We start from the raw sequence: 21,512 nt of genomic DNA on the forward strand, positions 1-21,512 counted from the left end.
TCCCATAATCTTTCCCCATGATGATTCTTGCTGTATTTAAACCTGACCTGGACCCAAACCACTCCACTGAGACCACGCGGTACCATCATTCTATGGCATAAAGTAGGTTGAATGGAATTGGTCGGAAAGATACATTTATATTTATTTGTATCACAGATACTTTTATCCAAAGCTTCTTGAGAGTGTACTGTTGGTTTTGAGTAGAGGTGCACACCTCAAACCGATTTCACTTTATCACCAGGTGCAGAGCAGGTATCCTGGGTGGACATATACTCCAACCACACCATATAGCCACAGAAAAAAATAAGAAACCATTTCAAAAGTATTTTCTTTTTTTATAAGATAAGAATGTGTTTTGGTAAAATTATGTTTTTTGTTTATTTCTGTGAACTACTGGCAACATTTCTCTCAAATTTCATATAGTTTTTTTAAATTTGCATTTACTTGCCAAAAAACCTGCTTATACTTGTAGCATGTAGCATGCTTTCCTGTCACAAACTAAATCTGCTCTGTGAGTTAAGAGTGACATTGCTTTCAGCCAATACAAAAAAGTACTGCAATTTTTGGTGTTATTTTTTTATTCTCATTGGATGGGCAAGACTGACGTTTAGGTGGGCTCAGCCTGCCCATGTCTAGAGCTGGCCCTGACTGCCATGACTTGCAGATTTCTTCATTTTCACATTCATGTTTATTTTATTTAAAATAAAACATCTCTTTGTATCCTAACACTACACTCACTGTGCCTATCTACACACAATTTGTCACAAGTTCTTACTTGCTAGAGCCATTCATCGTCCATTCATCTGTGAGCTGTTTTATTATGCATCACCTGGAGTGATAAATTATTATTGCTTTGCCTATAAGGTGTGATAAGACCCGGGATTGTCGTTTTGTCATTATCAGAGCTAATGCTATGGTGCGCCATCTTTGACAACAATGTACTGTATTTCTTTGAGACCAGACGTTGAACCACCCGCAAGGACATGTTAGAGCAGGCAACCATTGATCAGCTATTTGATGGGCAAACCATCAGACATATGGATCAATAACTACTCGCTTTCTACGTAAACCGGTTTGCCATTGCAGAGCATTATACATTTTCACTTGCTGGTGGACGTTCTAAGGTTCACTAGGAGACGGAACATGCTAACATTACAAATGTCTCCAGGACAAAAAGATATCATGGCGAATGTAATTGTTTCTGTGACTGTTATCTCTAATCTGACTCAAATTGGTATTCTAGGTTTTGTTCTAAAGAGGTTAAGCATAAAACGGCCAAACTGTGCAGAGAAGAGCCAATTTTTATAAAATATATATTTTGTACTATAGCAAATGTGGATTTAATTCTTATAACAACATTATTTCAGGCTATTTCAAAAAGTAAAATTTGTTTAATTTTCATAAAGTTAAACTGTACAAAGTACAGTAAGAATTCCATGAATTATATATATATATATATATATATTTGTTGTACTCAGTGGTACCGTTAAAGTAGGTTTAAAACTTACAGTAAACAGCTCGAGCACATGGGCAGAGTTATTATAGTTTTAGTTTTATAACATTTTATTAATATAACTTTTATATGCTTTTGTCATTTTCATATTTTTTTTTTATTTTTTATGTCGCTCAGATTGATAAAGTTTAAGTTTGATCAATAATATTAAGTCCAATATTTTATTAGATTTCCATAAACAGGAACCTTTTCAAAGTTTTATTTTGCAGTATACTATAATAAACTTGCAAAGGGACTTAAGTTAGGCCCTTTTAGCCCCCCCAGCCCAGCTGTGTTCCCCAATTAAAGAAAACATGTAATATAATATACAGTAAATTATACTGTATAGATATACTGTGTTTAAATATTATTATAAGAATGTATTTGTATCCAGATATTAAAGTAGCCAGATCGGTTCTATTATCCTTTGCTAAAAAAAAAGAAAGAAGACATTTTCTAAATTAAACAGCATTTGGTAAAAGCTTGACAAGACCTTTCACTGTTGAGTTACTTTGTATGTGCATTTCAACACACAGAGATCGACCCTTTCACTCTTCTACATCACCTTTCAGCTTATTTAGATCCTTATTGACCGAACCCATCAGTGGATCAGATGCGGTCATACATTTGGCTCTATAAACCGCTCCAGAATCCTTAAACTACAGCATTGCTACAGATGAGTGTGTACAGTACAACAACACACTGAAACAGGCACAGGGTAAACGGTGGTGGACAGATGACTCACTTGATTGCAGCTCCTTTGATCTATTACAACATCGCAGGATTCTTCAGTCTATTTAATCATCTGATGGCAGGTTGGTGCAATCCGTCCTGACTGAGTGATGTAAGCAGAGATATTGCAGCTAGATCGTCCCTAGTGGCTGAACCGGGGCATTTATTCAAAGGAGGTCAAGCCCACAGGACAAGCAGTTTAATGTCACGGTGATATAAGTGGTATAGAGGTTTAAAGGGCCTCATATTGCTTTTGCGCTGCTGATTCGCCCATGATGAATGTTTCTTAAATAAAAAACGTACATGCTGCTTCTTCAAACTGTCTGAAGCCCATCACAAAGACCCTCTAACACATACAACACATTCATTCACACCTTCTCTTGTATTTCAGCTCTGCTTGGCAGCTTTCTGCATGAGGAAGTGTTAAATTGACTCTGTTAGTATTTTTGGTTGACCCCTTAAAATGCTTCTCGTAGTAGATGGAGTTCACCATAAATTGCTGGCTTCTAGAAATAGAAGTCTGGAGTTGGTAGCATTTGACCTTTACTGATGCATAATGGGTATGCCGGAGGACTGTGTTTGTGCATACGACAATATGTGTGTGTGTACGTGTGTTTGAGCATGTTAGGAGGGATGCACCTGTTGTAGTGATATGGTCATAAAGTTTCTTAGCAAGGGAGTTTGGAGGCTGTTGCCTAACAACGGTGATCTCCCACCGCACAGACTTTCACCTTTATTGTTCAAATGGACAGCAGAGAGAAAGGGGAAGAGAGACTGTGGGCGGAGGAGAGTCGGCGAGGGTGAGCGTGTTGAGAATCGGGGAATCCCAGATCTGTTGGTGGACCTGCTATAAATTTGAGATTAAACCCCACCTCTCTACAAAGCCCTTAAATTACAACCTATACAAATCGTTTTTTTACATTTTGGAGAAAAATCTGAATCGTACTTACCCGTTCAAAGGGTCTGGGTTGTTGTGGCTTGTTGCTAGGCAGCTCCTATGTGGTTGCTAGGGTATTCTGGCTTGTTCCTTATCAAGTCAAAAGACTTTAAGACAATATTCTTTTTAAGTAACTATAGAAAATCTAATCCTTTGAATTACATGCCAAACCTCAAAGCTCATTTTAAATGCACAGTTTGCCCAAAAATAAACTTTCTGTCAACATTTCTTTATACTCACGTCAATCAAAACCTGTATATCAGACGTTTTGTGGAATCCAAAAGAAAATGTTTTGAGGAATGTCTCATAGGTTTGTGTCCATATAGTGGAATTCAATGGAGTCCGGTGATGTTTGGTTACCATTATTTATCCAAACATCTTGTTTTGTATTCTGCAGAGGAAAGAAAGTCATATGGTTTGGAATGACATGTGAGTGAATAAATGATGTAAAACGTTTTGGTAACACTTAAATCAATAAGGTGCTATTTGTTAACATTAGTAACTAACAATAAAAAAATCATTTCAGTATTTATTAATCCCTATCAATGTAAGTTTATGTCAATACAGTTACTCATGTTAATTCGTGGTGCTTTAACTAATGTTAAAAGTGACAAGGTTTGATTTTTATAATGTATTAGTGAGTGCTGAAATGAACATGAACATAACATTAATAAATGCTGTATTAGTATTGTTCGTTGCTTGTTAATTTTAGCTAATGCATTAACTGATTGTTAACAAAAAGCGCCTTATTGTAAAGTGTTAAGTTTTATTTGTTTTATTTAAAAAGAATATGAGCAATAAAACCAGGCTTAGTGAGATCACACCATGATTACACCATCCCACATTTACGGGGATACACCCCGCTCTTTGTATCCCCGGAACAGCATTAGATGTACTGTACAGTATTAAGTGATTTGTGGACTATTTTAAAATATGATTTGTATAACAAAGAGACATTCTGTGGAAAACACATGATGTCAGCCAACGGGGCATGCGTATTGAATCAGCCTGATACAGTATGCATCGTGTAGCTGTGGCTCGAGAGACGCACCAATGGATCTTTACCCAAGATAGATGAATAGAAGCAATCTCATTTAAGTCTGTCAATACAGCCATGCTTCCGCTCAAATTGACCACATGTCAGAGACCTGGCCAAAGAAGGAAGAGAAAGATCCCAAACCCCGATTTTTCCTTTGACTGGGGCTATATTTAGCTTTAAGGACACATGCCTGGTGATGTAGAACACGACTACATTTGTCTTTCTTTGTTTCTTTTCCCTCCTCTCTCTTTTTGCCCGTCTCTCTGTGTCCTGTGAAATGGATGTATCCTGTCATGCTCCATTACCACTCTTTCTCCAACCTGAAAGATGTCCTCCAATCTCTAAATTGAACCTTTAAGATGTCTGCTCTTTTCATTATATTAACCCTGTGGCATGTTGCTCTTCGAAAAGCTAAGAACCCAGAATATTCTGCATCAGTAAGCACAGGTCCAGACAGGAAGATAAGGGATTTTCCATGGGATCTGTTGTAATGTAAATCAGAAGCAAATTGGAATTGCATTACTTAAAAGTGGGTTTTACCTCAATATTCTGCTATACTACGTAAATCCTATAAAAATCATACAGACGTTGGACAGGGAAAACAGACATTTAAAAAGTCCTGAAAATGATACACAAATGTGTAATTTTTCGGACCAGGCCATTGATGAAAACCCAGACTACCCTAGCAACAGCATTTCTGTTTGGTTGTCTGTTATATAATTACACACAGAACACACTGAATCAGGCAGTTCTGTTTAAATAAGAGCTCTCAAGGCGCATTTCAGCGTCAAAAAGTTGATTTTGGCCTACTTTTGCATACATGTGAAATTCACAAGTGTGAGTTTATAGGCTTTTAAAAAGCATAGATCTTCTGAACGTCCCCTAAGTCATATCTTCACTTCCTTTTTATGCCACCATACCATTCATTTATATGATAAATGCAATTAAATGAATGTTAAATGTGTGTAAGCATGACTGGAATTTGAGAGCCAGTAACTTCTTCGATTTTGATGCATTTCTCACACAATGCATACGTTTTGTGACTTTATCTCTGTGTGTTCTAGTCCTTTAAGCAATAACAATAGTCAGGTAACAGTACAATTTCGTATTGCTTGGTGACTTCTGTAATTTGTATAAACCCTTGGCAATAGTAGTACTCGGTGTATCCGGGGACCTGAGGAGGTTTAAATAATACAGTGCTGCCGTCCTTCTTAAACCTTGTATCTCCATATTTCGTGATTTCTACTTTTTTGTCTTGAACTATTATTATTAGTCACCATTTATGTTTATCGCTGTTTTTTGTAAATATGTAACCAATAAAAGTGTTCATAAAGTGCTTGTCAACTTTGACGACACACTATGTAATGATTTAAAAAGGATAGTGTTTTTTCCATTTCCCGAAAAACTGTGAATTTAGACATCCAAGGTTTCGGAAAGTACAGTAGCGATATTACAAACCTAACTTCTTGTATACTTGAAAATCATAAACCCATTGAGAGTTGTGATTGGGGCATGACATTAAAAATGCAGTGGCTACGGTTGGATCAATAAAAAGGCTGATGTGTTTAATGAATTGCTGCTGGGACGGACCATTGTTGCCTTTAATCAATTGTTCTCTCTGTATTTCCAACTTGTAGTGTGAAACTGAAAGACAGCTCTCCTTCTCAACTTCATATCAAATAAAGCATTTCCCTAATTTTTATATGTAATCGTATCACAGCACACAAACATTTATTACTCACACACTTCTTTCGGATCGTGTCTGGCCATGGGGTGTAATCCATGGGGTTCGGAGCATTGAGAGTGTGTATTACATAACCTCTGCAAGTGACAGACTACACTAATGACAGACAAGCACGCAAAAATCTTGCTGATGACGTCATAGCAGGAAAGGACAATAGATCAATCTGTGTTTCACCAAACACCAGAAACATGCAGTGCCGTTATCTAATGGTTTTGAATGGGAGAAATGGCTCCTGCAGCAGGAAGCATGTCAACCAGATCCGTACCAGCTGTTTCCTGTTCTTGTGTAATGTGTCAGCGTGTTGTTTGCAGTTGATGCTATTTGATATGCATGAATGACTGACTTTTCCTTATATTTGTTTGTGAGCAGCATGCGAGTTTAGATTGTGAGTACAAAACTGCTGTCTTTCACAGATGGGTCATGTGTTTGATATGCTAATGAGGAACAGTTTGCAGTGTCTGCTTGAAATAGCCTCATCTGACCACTTGAGGGCATCTTTGCTGTCTTAAGAATATATTTAAAGGCATTAAAGATTCCTCTTCACATTCTGCCTCCATTTTCAGACTAATATATCAAACATATTTGTTAGAACCATAAGCAATACCCAAATGTAATAAAGTCTTACACTGCAGAAACAACATTTGTTGACAAGTTGCTTTGATTAGGACACTTAAAAAACATCAAGAGTTTAAAGATCAAAGCTATATTCAACATATTATAGTTACTGCTGTTACGTGTTTTATTCATTCATTTAGCTGTGAGCCTGAAATAGTCATAATATTGTTAACATAATATTGCCATAACAGATAATGGCTGTAATGAGAAATTGTTTAGCCACATTTTGCAGATGTGATATCATACAGTAGATAAGATGCTCTCTGCTGTGCTCTTGACCTCCATCTTGTGGTTTTTAACAGTATAGCGCAAAACAAACATTCATCACAACCAGCAACAGTTATTTCTGAACTTTTTGTTATTTACATTTTTAACTAAATACAGCACTTTAGCTTTTTAATAATACTCTCACACATGTTTGCAACTGTCAGTCTCCACGACGAAAGCTTCAGCAAACACCTGACCAGCTGCTGCACTAATCCAGAACAGAATAAAATGTACAAACTGTAAATCATTGTTAGCATGCGAATAAGCCCCCTAATCACATTAACCCTTTATATAATTTCTGCCATTCTTTGCTCATGAATTAGGTTGGTTTCTGGTCTCGCAGATCCGTTTACCCAACATACGTACAGTATATTTCCCCCGTTGCGTTACATGTACAACTTCATATCCTTAAGTATGTAAGTAAAACTATTCTAATACAATACTAGAATTGCAAACAGCTTTCAATGTGTTTTTTCACCACTTTTATCCATTTTCATTTCTATTTGATTTCATATAAGAAATAGTGACTTTTTATGGATTGTGGGATAACACAGTATCCAGTATTGTACTGATGCTGTTTTTTCTTTCACTGGAGATTTTATTTGCCGTGACTACATCAGAGTGTTTATCTAAATGCACGATGACTGGTCTCTGTTTGCCGGTGTAATACTCTCACGCTGTCTAAACAACCAGTGTGTTCAGTGGTGCTTGGCTGTGTTATCACCAGCATTTACTAGAGATACAAATTGGAGAAATGTTTACTGAAAGGCAGCACTTACTACTGTATATCTTAGTTCCCTCCTGTGCTTGGATCACTAATAGTATTACACAGTCCTCTGCCTGCTGAAGATCAGACTCAACTAATCTCTTTTCCTGGCTGATAAGCAGGGGCCAGGCCTGGTCGTTGTCTCCATGTTCTCTGCAGCTGACCTTCCCTTTCCTGGTCAGCAGGTTTCCAAGGCTCTGCAAGACTCCGGGTTCTTTTGAACACTGCAGAGTCACAAAAACATGAAACCTTCTTAAATCATTCAGATAATCGGATCTTTGTAGCTCTAGTTGGCATAGGTGCAACATATTCTAGAGTTTTAAAGGGATTGTTCACCCACTTTGTTTCGATGAACAAAGAGCAAGATATTTGGAAGAACGCTTGTAACCAAACAATTCTTGCGCCGTTGGCTACCAAAAATTACAATGGTAGTCAAAAGTGCCCCAGAACTGTTTGCTTTCCTACATTCTTCAAGATATCTCATTTTTTGTTCGACAGAACGAACACATTTATAAAGCAATTTTTATTTACAGTATGTATTTATGTCTGGTTACAAGCATTCTTCCAAATATCTTTCTCTGTGTTCATCAAAACATAGACATTTATATAGATTGGATCAACTTGAAGGTGTGTAACGAAGACATCATTTTCATTTTTGGGCGAAGTGTTCCTTTAAGTGAATTCCATTACCATCAAAACATCCTGTGATATGATAGCTTTGTTTTTATCTACTAAAACTCTAGCTCTGAGATCCTAGCATATCCAGACATTTTTTTCTCTTAAGGGGGAGAAAGTTTTTTACTTTAATACTGTCATGAACTGAGGCGAGGAACGTGGTGGAAGAACCCAATTGCAGGCAGCGTTGGTGATGAAGGGGTTAAACAGAGACTTTAATATAAAACACAAAACAAACACCCACAATGGGGAGAAAACACTATCCAAAACTAAAATACAAAATTGAAAACAAATACTTCCCACATGGGGGGCAAAAACAAACTGCTAGATAAACAAACAAGAACTATACACACACGATAAAGGAACTAGGAACACCATATACAGCGCAGGGACATGTACAGGATACAAGTAAACGAACGAGCACAAGACAATAGACATGAGGGCATCTTATAGGAAAACTAACAAAGGAGATAACAATGGGCAGGTGTGGGTAATGAGACACAGGAGGAAAGCAATACTAGGAACGAGAGGGGCGGGGCCAATGACGAGACTGGAGAGAACACATATTATGTCCTGATTGACAATAATATGTTTCTCTCCACATAAAACACGTGGGTCTGTCATGATTCTGCCCCTAGACCAGAAAACCAAGACAAGATTAGGCAGAATCATGACAAATACTGGCCCAACTCCACCATGAGAATGAAAAACATTGCCGTTTTTGTTGACATAGTCTAAGATTTCTTGTATGCATTCCAGATCATTTTTCAAGGGAAGTGATATTTTAGTCTGCCAGCTCCCATTGATCTGTGGTTGTGCTCATTTTTTAATGAGTTTGACTTGGGTATAAAATTACACTGCGATTTGAAATGAGATTGTATCAATTTTTAAGCAGATTTCAGCTCCGATAATTTTTTTTGTGTGTGTGCTTCGCTGAATAGAAAGAGACAAACTGACAAATGGATCAAGGTCTGCTTAAGGCTGATTCATCATTTGAGATTCATAAACGTTTTTCATAACCAGGGAGGACTCAACCTCGGTTTCTAACACATTATAATAAGAACATGTCAATCAAAATTCCTTGCATAGCCAATTGGAATTCACTATTCAGTATGTGAATTCATCATGTATTTTATTCGTTAAAACACTAGTTCTTAGCAAAGAGAACAAATACCGGAGTGAAAAATGACCAACAGGAAATTTAGTCCATGGAAAAAGGTTTGGATCGGCACAGATTAGGGACGGGCATTAAGCGGCTTGCTGGGTATTAGCATTCAATAGAAGCACCTAATAGGAATCCCACTTCTCTCATGAATTGTAGGGGGAAGTTATTTGTAGTGACTGTGCGTCTCTTTTCTCCCAGCTTTCGTGTTGTATTATTACCTTCTCATGTTTACAGATGACTGTGTGTGCGTTTGTGTGTAGGGGTATGTGTGGGTGTTCTGCATGTCTTTGTTAGGATTTTGGGCGGGTGTGCTCTTGTTTGATGCTATTTGATTGGGGCGAGCGAGGAAGTGGGCTAGCATGTGGTGTGTGGGAGCTTATAAACTGAGGACAATACAATAGAGGGCTGATTCCTTGCGTGCCAGCTTGTTCTCCATCAGGGTATTCTCACTTTCTCCTTCTGAGAGTTGTTTCAGATACTCACATGACACTGCAGACTGTAGGTAGGCTACACTGTACCCTCGGGCACCTGGGTGATAGCATTTGTATAGCATCAGTGAGCATGATGGGGAAAAAAAGATTGAACCTGAAAAATGATGGTGTCAGTTAACAGTCTGTGACTTTAGTAAAACAATGTAATAGCATGCAGTAAATAGGGATGAGGCCCTGATGCTCACGTTATTACCTTAAATTAAAATGAGCACATTGAAGATCTCGATAATAATGCTGTGAACCACACTGACATGAAAAAAATGATAATTCTGGGGGTTTCTGAAGGCTATTTGGTATTTGGCCCATTTTGTGTGCTCGGAGGTCTCTTGGGTTCCCGTAGGGAGATTACTTAGCACAGTCATTCCCTCTTCTCTCTCACAGGCTTGAAAAAAAAGAGGGCTTGCCAGGTACCAACTCATTTAAATTCAAAGTCTCTGCCATGGGTTTCAACGGATGAACATCTTTTTGCTTTTCAGCTGACGAGACACTTTTGAATTTTTCATGCTTAAAACTGGATCAAAGGACAGGCTGATATGTGAGACGAATTCTTAAATGTCCTATGTGAAACAGCGCTGTCTTTTTAACTCGACGGTGTCCCTTATTTTGGAGCCCATCCCAGCATTTTCCATCAGGCTGGCAGGACTAATGGTGTGTGATACGTTGTGTTCTTCCCTGTCTTTTAGAGCTATCAATGTTTAGGGGTCAGTGCTGAGCCAAAACTAATGCTGCACTCTTTAATTTCTGGTCAATGCACAGATCACTCCATTATGGATTTTAAGATCGAAAGACAGACGGATCAATGGCTGTCACAAAGGTGTCAAGAATTTGAGATACCATTCCTAATGCTCACACGAACAGTACATCTCAGTCATTAAAGGCACAATTTGTAAAATCAGCCGCTAGAGGTCGCACATACAAAACAGATATGTTCAAAACAACAACAACGACGTAGCTTCATGACTCTGTGAAGGAGCATTGAATAATGGGCACTGTCGTCTTCAACTCCACCGCTAGTAATTAATCAGATGTGAATAAGAAATCACATTTATGGATGATGTTGCAAAGTAATAAACAAGATAGTTGCTTGATTGCCACTACAAACTAATACTTTCATATTGTCAATGAGACTGTGTTATCCTGGTTTCTACGGCATTAAAAGCGTAAAACGAGGGTAATGCCAGAGACTGCAGGGCTTGTTCGACTTGATGCAGCGCTGCAATTCGAAAGCAAACTTGTTTATGGTTTTCGAATCGCTCTCGCTGTACTTTGATGTCATACATTTTTTGACTAAAGGTTGCAGGCTTGCCATCTAGCGTCTTTGGTAACGTGGATATGACGCCATTGACAGGCGACTGACAGACATACGGCCCGTGTCATTGGTTAAAATTACATTTTCTCACGATTTACAAATATATAACACTAGTCTAGTGGTTTTTAACGTATAATTACCCTATCTTTAAATAAGGTTTTTACATTATCTGAGTATTATGGGAGTAGGGAGGGTTCTTGAAAAGCTCAATGGTGTTCTGGGTCATTGGAAGATGACTGCTATGCGATTGCTAATGTGTTGTAGTAATCACTAGATATGGCTTTGGGCCCATTTTCTTATTAAGAGTTTTCACACGCGCATTATGAAATGCAAGTCTAATCACAAACCACACAATTTGAGGCATCAGTCGTAATCCTTATTGTCAGTGGTTTGTTTATTTCAATTAAATCCTTATTGTCAGTGGTTTGTTTATTTCAATTAAAAAATATATATAGGGCTATATATACCCCAGTGTATGCCCTACCTATCCAACATTAATGCCCAGTAATCAATCCAGCCTTGTTTATTTATTTGACACACACTGAACATTTGTTTTGTTTTAAAGCAACACTTTAGTACTTTTGCTCACTGCTCCCCCGTGTGGTTGACAAGTACAATTGTCTGTCACCAGTGTCATAAATAATGTCGCTGTATAAGCTTCCCTGTGGGCAGCCCAAAACGTGAATTTATTTACTAAGCTGTTGAAACCTGCGAATACAGAAACGTCATTTGGAAACCATAACGCACTCTTCAGCAGGCACGGGATGGACGGGGCCGTGTGTAGCGACCAGAACACGGAATATACAGAGTGTGGTTGTTGCCGCTGCGAGGCTGCTCAGGTAGCAGCAGGAGTAGAATTCGTCCGGTTATAAGTTTTAACCCACTGAAATAATTTTAGAGTCATTATTTTAAGGTTGAAAAAACTACAAAGTGTTGCTTTGGGTATTAAGAGTGGATTCTGACAAAATGGCTAAAGAATACATGCTGTTGTTTGTATCCTTACTTAGATTTCATTAGGACACATTTGCCATTCACATCTGTGTAATGAGATCTGTTGGTAATATTTCAATGTCAGGCTAAATGGCAAAACCCTAAAGCACACACAGACTTGTATTGATCTGTTGGATTTACTTGTTCTTGTCTCATTAATCCAAAATTTGATTTAATACAAGTTCATCTCCTTCTGGCTTTGAGCCTGATTTAGAGACTAAGCATCAGGCTTTCGAATGTTCATTTTTTATAATCTCAACAACGAATAACACTTTATATCAAATGCACTAATACAAAGTCTATTCAATAAGTCTATTCATAAAAATTAAGGAGGTATAGAGTCTAAATATACACATGGTCTTATAGCCTAGTTTGATGACATCACGTTTTTTAGTGCAAAATCAGATAATTCTGTCTAAATTGACAGTTTAATATCAACAGAATTTCATTAATATTGCTGTGATGTTGTTCAGGCAACCCAGGTAGCTGTCTATAGATTAACCCTACAGTAAAGCAGCATCAGAAAATGAGCGTGAGCGTTTCTCTTATTATGTTTCATTGTTAATATCCCGTTTTATAATTTGCTCAGACAGCCATTTCTCGATTACTTAAACAGAACACTTATTTCTCATTTTCCTCTTAATCCTGTGACGTGTACCTTCTAAATCTAGTCTGCTTTATAAGCTTGAGCCATTACAATGTACGAACAGATTTGCAAAACACTTCAGCTATTCTTTAAAAGTCTTTAAAGAGGCTTCTGTGTTTTCAGGTTCTCAGAACAGACTGGTGACATTTCAGAAGGCGGATTAAACCCTTACGTCAACACTAACCCTAACTAAAAATCATTACTATCTGCTCAATTAAATTAAGCTTTTTCTCCCACCCCAACCGTGTGAAACAATTTGATTTGGAGAAACAAGTGCTAAATCTCTTGTCTCGGTGCACGGTATGATGTTATCTCCAATTTAAACTGCTGTCATCATAGCAGCTAATAAAAACCAGCTGGCCCTAAAGGCTTTCATCGAGATACAGGCTTACACTGGCTTGTTTATTTGGTGGGACATATCTCGAAGTAAGGCGTTGTTCTCCTGTAATTCTTTCCCTTTGATATGTTGACAGCTTGTATGGTTATATGACTGCGTGCTATTTTATTTGATGGCATTAACCAGAATGATTTATGTTATGCTCATATTTATGTTTCTGGTAATTAGTTCTACATTAAAGGTACGTCTCTCTGGAATTATCTGTTACACATCCTATAATCTTAGTAACCTGCTAGTCATATGATTGCCTCCATATTCAACTCTGGGTGAACCTTTCCATGATGAAAATATTTCATTTTAGCCCAGCATTAAGTTCAAAATGAGCAGTTGATACTTATGGAAGAATTTGCCTTAGAAACCAAAGAAGAGGTTGTCTCATCCAGCGGAGCAACAATTGTCAGGAGCAGACAAGTCCGATCTAACTAATAATGTTATCTGTGAGTATAGACCCTATAAATGGAGCCATCATTGACAGCCAGGAAGGGATATGCGCTGTTACCTCTGTTGAATGTGCAATGGGTTTGCTATGGAGTCTTATACGTTTAGAAGGAAAAAGCATGTAGGTATGTGCATACTCTCATTTTTGTTTTTTATTTTGTGCTTGGGACTTAATTCAAAACATGCTAATCTTTGACAATTTTTCTCTGTTTGGTCTTAATGTCATGTGTTTATTGCCATTTAAATGCTTCCTTTTGTATAAATAACTCTAGTCACGTAACACTACCCGTGATAAGCTTAACATATGAGAGAAAAAGGTACAATTTTGTAGGCATACAGTCTTTGCCAGTATAAATCAAATCAAATATAGGATCTTAAACATTGAAGATTGATATTTTTATAGTTTGTAGTGTAAGTTACTGTAGTACTTGTTCTGACTGTAATGCATGTGTTTAGTCTCTCGTGAACACTCTTTTTTTACTCAATAAATAAACAGTAGCGAATCATTAATTTTGTCTTTTAAATGAATAAGCCCTGACATTCTGTTTACAGAATGTAAAACATTATTATAAAAAAAAAGAAAAACTTCTGTTTTAGTCATGTATATCTGTTGGACATATTTGTGAAGCATTGCTCTGTGATGTGTGCCTGTTATTGTAAATGGTTTCATAGTTAAGCTGACAGTGTCCGCTGCTGGCGGCTGCGCAAACTGCAGTGGCAGTAATGCAGTTAGTTTAAGCTTGCAGTGTTTCACCAATCTGGTTTACTATTCCATATACTGAATAACATTTCTATGTTTTGTCTTGATCTTTTTCAGTTTTATATATTTTTGTAAAACAAGGGTGTATCCGTAGTGCAAATATTACTCAACCAGATTGCATATTTAATATATTCTTGTTTTCGATCTTCATAAATCGCTCAAGCAGTGGCAGATCTCCAAATCCCACGCTAGAGCTACAGTTTCATTGTTTTTGAGAGGAATGGATTGAAAATCCAGCAGGGGATGAAAAAGACTGAATATTTCATTGCAGCTACAAACAGCAGATGGCCCTCTTGAGTTTTTATTTTTTTTAATTCCCCGTCTGTGATTGTGTTTCTCTGGTGATATTAATCTAAATGAGAAAATACTCTGTGTTATTGGTGCATGATATTAAATGGCACCCCAGCTCTTATCGCCAAACTCTTTATCATATGATTAAAGAAACAGGCAGGAGATAAGTGCTGGCCTGTGGAAAAAAAACACAGTAACTCTTAAATGCCGTGGTGGATGCAGGAGGACCTAAAAATGTGAGGGAGTTCGGATGCTTGGTCTCACGTGGGGCGTGCGGGTGGGGTTCTGATGCTGAATATACATTCTAACGTTTAATTTATGGCTTTCAAGGCGCACGGAATAATTATGGATGCACTAGATTATATTCTTCACATTGTGTAGTGACACTGAACACGTTTGTTTTATTGCGTAACAACATACAGGGGATATCCATGCATTTGACACCATTGTCATTTGTACGGCTCATAAATAATCACTACCATGATGTTTGAGACAGACTTTTCAATTTCATGTGAGCAGTGTTTGCACACATTTCGAAACAGATCATATGTTATTATCAGCTCGTAAGGGGACTCGCAGAGCAATCTTTCCGGTGAGATATATACCGACAACGGCTGAGATGAAGCGAAGGGTGGGCTTCAAGTCTTTAAACGGTGGCAAAGGAGGAGTTTGTCGTTAAGACTTGTTGATGATCTATGAGTCTGGCGGCAGGCGCGTGGCCGTTAAGACTTGTTGATGCCGTTGATCTATGAGGCTGAGGCGGGAAGCGCGTGCGCCTCACTCGCTCCAAAAGGTTGAAGACGCTCAATGAGCTCGAGCTGGAGGATGATTTCTTGAATACGTGTCTCCCCTTTTCTTCACCGCCTCATTTCAACCACTTATGCCTCGCATCTTTATACTCCTGCTTCGGGCGAAGACTTTTTTTATTTGAGTTGATTTGTTTGTCCGTTCCTGTCACATCGCGTAGACGTCATTCTCACCGGAGCTGGTCGGCGTTACTTACATTCCCCCCTCAGAAGACACTCCGCTTTTGAGAAAGCAAAAACGCATATCATGACTGAAAAATCATCTGACCTAGAACATGGCTGAACGGGGAGCGATCGTCTGAGGAGACCCATTTAAGAAGTATCTGAATATCAACAAAGAAAAGGGCACTGAAACTTACCTCAACTCGTCGTCGTCTCGCCGTCGTTTCTGCCCTCATAAATCCCACGGACTGTCCTCAAGATGACTGAACGTTTGAGCGAAACCGGCGTGGATATGTGGTAAACTTGGCGAATATGTGAGACGTAGGAATATGTGTAGTCGCAGGGCTCCACCTGGGAGAAGAAGGTGGTCGCGTTTCTCCGCTTGACAGCTCCGAAGCGAAAAACGCTTTTGTTTGTTCGGACTCCGGGAGTGGACGTCGCTGTCCGGCGTGCTGACATTTTTACCTTATTTAATAAAAAATAAGGAAAGTGACGGATTTGAGATCCTCTCGAGCGTGAATGAACGGCAGAGTATATGTCCGTATTATATATTCGGAAGAACCTGGCAACTCACGTGAAAATCATTGTCAGGAATAAAAGGTAACCTGTGAGACTTCGCGAAGCAATTGTTTTGTTTGAAAACTGGAGAACATGTGAAATACGAACAGTTAAGTAATACTTCACCTTTATATTCATCATGCCGATTCGGCGTCTTATAGTACCGTTCGTGATGTGTGGATATCTTTGATCGTCATCCGTTTGTATCAAAGGGCAGAGCAAACAAACAGTCGCAAAAATGGGACAATAATTGAGACAGATCGGGCGGTTTGTTGTTGTCTGTGCTTTGTGTGTAAGGAGTTCAACAGCCTTGTTTTTGAGACATGGCAGCGGCGATTGCCAGCGGTTTGATCCGGCAGAAGAGACAGGCACGGGAGCAGCATATAGACCGACCAGCCACCAACAGAAGGAGGAAAAGCCCCAATAAAAATAAAGGGCTTTGCAATGGGAACCTGGTCGACATCTTCTCCAAAGTGCGAATCTTCGGCCTCAGGAAACGCAGACTACGACGACAAGGTGTGGGAAGTTTCGTAAAGCAAACAATAATTGTGCAGATAAGCAGTCTATGCAGGTGCATGCGGTGTTTAATTGCCTTCAGACAACAGATACGCCCACATTTCCATTTCACATCCATATTTTATTTTATAGTCTTGACTAACAAAGATCCTTAGGGCATTACGCTTCTGTTTGTTATGATACCTGTCTTGACAGGAATAGCGTATAGGATTATTGGGTTTGTATAGGCTGCATATCATTTTTAAATATATTTCTTTGAGAATCAGTTTTTCTGACAGAATTCACACTAGCAAACCTGTCACAAGTCGTTAGGTCAGTATAAAGTCTATGTACACAACTTAATTCTATGTACGTCATAATACTGATCTTTTTCTTGGAATCATGCTGTTTTCTCCTCCACCTGAGAACCAATATTGGATATATATTATATTTAAAGATATGCTTATGATGCGAATTTGGATATATGGATTATTCCTAAATATATGGGATTTTGCAGTCCCCCGCTCACTTTCTCTCTCCCTTTGTTATACCCTTGGGAGGTGTTGATGTTGAATTATTGGCATGTTTCAAGTCAATGCAAGTAAAGCAGCAGGTGCCCAACATGTTGCTGAAAAAATGCTATCAATGCTACCAGTAAACAACATCCAGCAACAGTTAATCTGGAAATGCCAGTGATACAATATTCAGATCAAATAAAAATTAAATCACACAGTCGCCCCACCAGAAATCAGACAATGTTGGTGCTTTTGTCAATTATTAGTTGATTATTATTATTAATATTAGAACAAAGGTAGTGGAAGTTAGAATACTTTTTGTATTATATCTTATTTAGAGATCCAGTAATCCTGTAATCATGCCTTTTTGATACACATTATTAAAAAAAAAAATTGTTTGTGTGAAGTTTTGTTTAGCATTTTCAGCCTCAAGATTATTAATACTAATTTTAAATGAGTCTGATAAAACTAAAGTTTGCACAAATAAGTAGAGAGTAAAAGATGTGTCTGTTGCCAGGAGAAACAGAGTGTGATGAATTAGCCCTGCAATGTCTCTGCTAACATGCACCTGTGACGGCCAAACGGCCATCTTATTACAGATGGCGAACAGCTCATGGCCTCCCCTTAGACTCCTAGTGTTAACATTTAAGAAAACAGGTTCTTACATGACTTGTAAGTTATCCACCAAGTCTACCCACATTGCCACAATAACCTTTTACACATAATTACGAGAGCCGCTTTCAAATAAGGTGTATTAATCATTTGTTGTGTAAGATGACTTCCGTTGCACTCTTTTAAGTCCTGTTGGGTTGCCCAAGTTAATTTTGACCAAGATCTCTTGGGATTTACCTCATTAATTTCCCATTGCAGCTTAATTTACAAAATCTTCAGTGAGCATATTGACAGCCTCGAGGGCTCACCAGGGGCTATGTGGTTCTGCGAGTTAGCAGCCTCCTTGGCTCTCTCACATGTGACGTGTATGCTTAGGAAAAATAATGGTTTAATTTTTGGTGTTAATGGTCACAAGAAGGACACTTTTTTAAATAAAGCAGTGCTATCTATTGTTTGGCATTGTGGAGTTACAGTCCTCTCCATTGACATGCAGATGATAGGATTCCCCTCAGAGTATGGAAATGCTTGTAGAGACTTAGACATTTTTCCTAGTGGCGTTATTTAATAAAAAAGCTTTGTTAACATTAAGGGTTCGGGTAGCCTTGTTTAAGTATATCCACAGTATATTAGGTTTGTGAAATATCTAATATCCTGACTGTAATGAATGTTATCTAAATCGATTTGCCAAAAGGAGCGTAACCATTCTCTTCTACATTTTGGGTACTGGTGTGAACCTTGACCTTGTGATTAAGATGTGGCTGGCACAGCTCCCAAATATATTCAGGGAGTAGTCCTTATATGCTGTATCATATTGACTTAAATTACTTTTTGGACTCTCAAGCAGAAAGCTGTTCCAGACTGGGCATAGGCTTGACCACATCATTATAGAGATATGTGTCTCTGGCATTGATTCGTAAAAGGACATTATCATCCTATTAGGATTAGAGACTTTTATGATTGTGTAAACAGCCCTAGTGGAAGACCAAAGACAGCTTTTAAGATGGGTGAATTCCATGCGATATTTATATGCCTACTGATGTGCAACATAAATATCTTGTTATTTACATACATGATTGTACTCTCAAAATTATCCTTCTTTTCCATATGCTTTTCCCCTCGATTTTGTGACATTTATTGTCTTTTGTAGGCCTGGGTTTGAGCAATAGCTAACGTTCCAATTTCTCGTGTAAATTAGGATGTCAGAGTGGACGAGGTATGTTGATTTAAAACACCAGTCAATGCTGTCAATTGTCTCCAAAGTCTTGTTGTACATCTTGTCTACATGTATATTGTATGATCCAACATGAATGACAGTTCAAATGGCATAATTTGCCTTTGGCTTTTATCCAAGGGTAAATCATGAATAATCCGACAAGCAACAATTTAAAAGGACAGGGCAAATTGCACAGTATACGTTCAGATTTGGGTGCCAACCCAAACATAGGCTAACCATCACTATATTCATTTCTGCAAATCTTGATGCTGAACACATAACTCATTTCCAACCAACCATGCTTGATAATATAAATGGTATGATTCTATAAATATGAGAAGGTTGAGCTGGATGTTAATGTCCAAGGCCTTGAAAATGATCTGAGAAGACATGAAAGGTTTCCTAAAAGGTAATGGAAAAAAGCACGTCTTTCATGCATTTAAATTCTCATTGTAAAAAAAGAGAGGCTTTCCCTTTGATTGCATCCAGAAAGCTGTCATGTAGCAATTTGTATCCTCTTTCTTCGAAGGACATTTCATGGCCATGGGACATTGTTACTAGGAGTCATTTACCCAAAAAATCTTGTGGCAAGTTTAATTTATAGCAAACCAAATTCTGATAGTGAGCATTTAGTGGGCTGTAAGACAGTCTGTCGACTGGGCACATTTCAATATTTATGTTCAGTTTTTGCTTTGGTATTTTTCCACTGTGGAATTGAATGCACATTGTCTAGATATGATTAGTGACATGACAAAGAGTCTTCAGATTTCCTCGCCTCAAGACGTGCATCAACACGAAGTTTGGCTATTACATGTTGTCCAATTAGAATGTTCAATGGAATGGAAGACCACCAGTGGAGGCTAGTTTTTAATATCTCTTTATACTAACTCTCATTAAAATGTCGGATGAATCTTGCACACACTTAATTAGCCCTGACTGGAAGTGCCATGCCACAGTGCCTCCTGAGTGCAAGGTGCTGCTCGTTCTTCTTTGTGTAAATTACTGAGCTTGATGTCAAGTCACCTTTAATAACCGAATGATTCTCGCTAACACTGTATTTCCTATTCTGTTCGAACCACAGTTACATCAACAGCGTGGGTGTGCTTGTAAAAAACTGGAAAAGCCCTTTTCCTGTTCCAGAAAGACTATAGTGGGTCAATCACATGTGGTTTAGTCTGCAGCTGGCGCTATGTGCAGTGAGACATGCTCCCCTCCCTCTCCGTCTGTCCGATGATAGCTGCTTCCTTCTCTCGAACACAAACCAATGCATATGCTGCTTACCTTTTATCAGCATGAATGTTATGAAAATCATTCATCTTTTTCAAACCTTTAGTAAAAATATGAACAACATTTCCAACACACAACGAGCGGTATATTATTCTAATGAATAGTGGATTACATGGATGCTAATTGATTCTGATTAATTTAGCTTTTTGCTTAAGCAAGCACGATATACGTAGCATTATACATCTTGCATGTTTGTGCTGTGAAAATGAATGATATCTTGTTTGGATTCTGTGCATTTAAATATTTGACATATTGTCTGTTAAAATTATTGGAAGCATTGTTTACGCCCATAATTCCTTTGAATTTTCCTTGCTGTTTTTTCCCCATACCTTCTGCGTTAGTACTTACTGAGGAGCTAGGCAAACTCTTTACTGTCTTTAGGAGTCTTAAGATGCTGTCTCAGCAGGATCACCGTGTAGGTAGAGGCAGATGTCATAATGCACTGCTGTGATTGGCATTCTTTGTGTGTCTCTCTCTCTCTCCCTTTAACTTTCTCTCCTTCACTCTTTTTTTCTTTCCTTTGCTCTTTCATTTTCTCCCTCCACCTTTGATGTGCCAGTTTTCTCAGCTCTGCACTGGTCTAACTCAGGCAAATCTAGGGCAGCAGGCCAACAGAAAGCAGCAGTATTCTACCCACATCGATTTGACAGGGGAGTTATTTGTTTACCCGCCTAGAGTTAAGCACAACAATGCTGGTAAAGTGTATCACAAGATACCCTTACAGTCAAATGAGAGTAGGGAACATAAACTTGTAAGAAATCCTCAGGTTTTCTAGTCTGTCTTTTGAAATTGGTGTCACTTGCATCTATTTATGTGATTACCCCCGAGCAGTGTTTACTAAGGCACAGCCTCCCCTGTGTTACATACTGCACTCACCTTAGTTTGCTGCTGTTTCACATTACTGCAGAGCTTGCTATTTTAAAGAATTAGTTCACTAATGCTAAGAAATTAGATTTTTATGTGAAATTACCCTTTTATGTTTGAATATATGGAAAGTATGGACTGAGCTACTCTTTACTGTACTGTATAAAGCCTCAGAGGTTTTTTAATGAGCTGTACGTTGAGTGTTATTTACCTTTATTAAAATGTTTTGTACAATCATTCACATAA

General features: G+C 38.2%; 1 protein-coding gene across 3 annotated transcripts in view; it reads left to right on the forward strand.

Moving 5' to 3' along the window:
* fgf14 (fibroblast growth factor 14) overlaps nucleotides 1–21,512 on the forward strand; it is a 96,755-nt gene that overhangs the window by 39,898 nt on the left and 35,345 nt on the right. Inside the window, exon 1 of one of the 3 annotated variants that reach the window (XM_079463491.1) lies at nucleotides 13,733–13,828. The exons of 1 other annotated variant lie outside the window; for it this stretch is intronic. In XM_079463491.1, the coding sequence (XP_079319617.1) occupies nucleotides 13,774–13,828 (55 nt within the window). In that variant the 5' untranslated portion in view covers nucleotides 13,733–13,773. Of the gene's footprint in view, nucleotides 1–13,732; nucleotides 13,829–15,485; nucleotides 16,797–21,512 lie in introns of those variants that run through there. One more of the 3 variants, XM_079463489.1, reaches the window with a different exon arrangement.

Source organism: Barbatula barbatula (genome assembly GCF_947034865.1).
Source record: "Barbatula barbatula genome assembly, chromosome: 9".
In the NCBI taxonomy this organism is placed as follows: domain Eukaryota; kingdom Metazoa; phylum Chordata; class Actinopteri; order Cypriniformes; family Nemacheilidae; genus Barbatula; species Barbatula barbatula.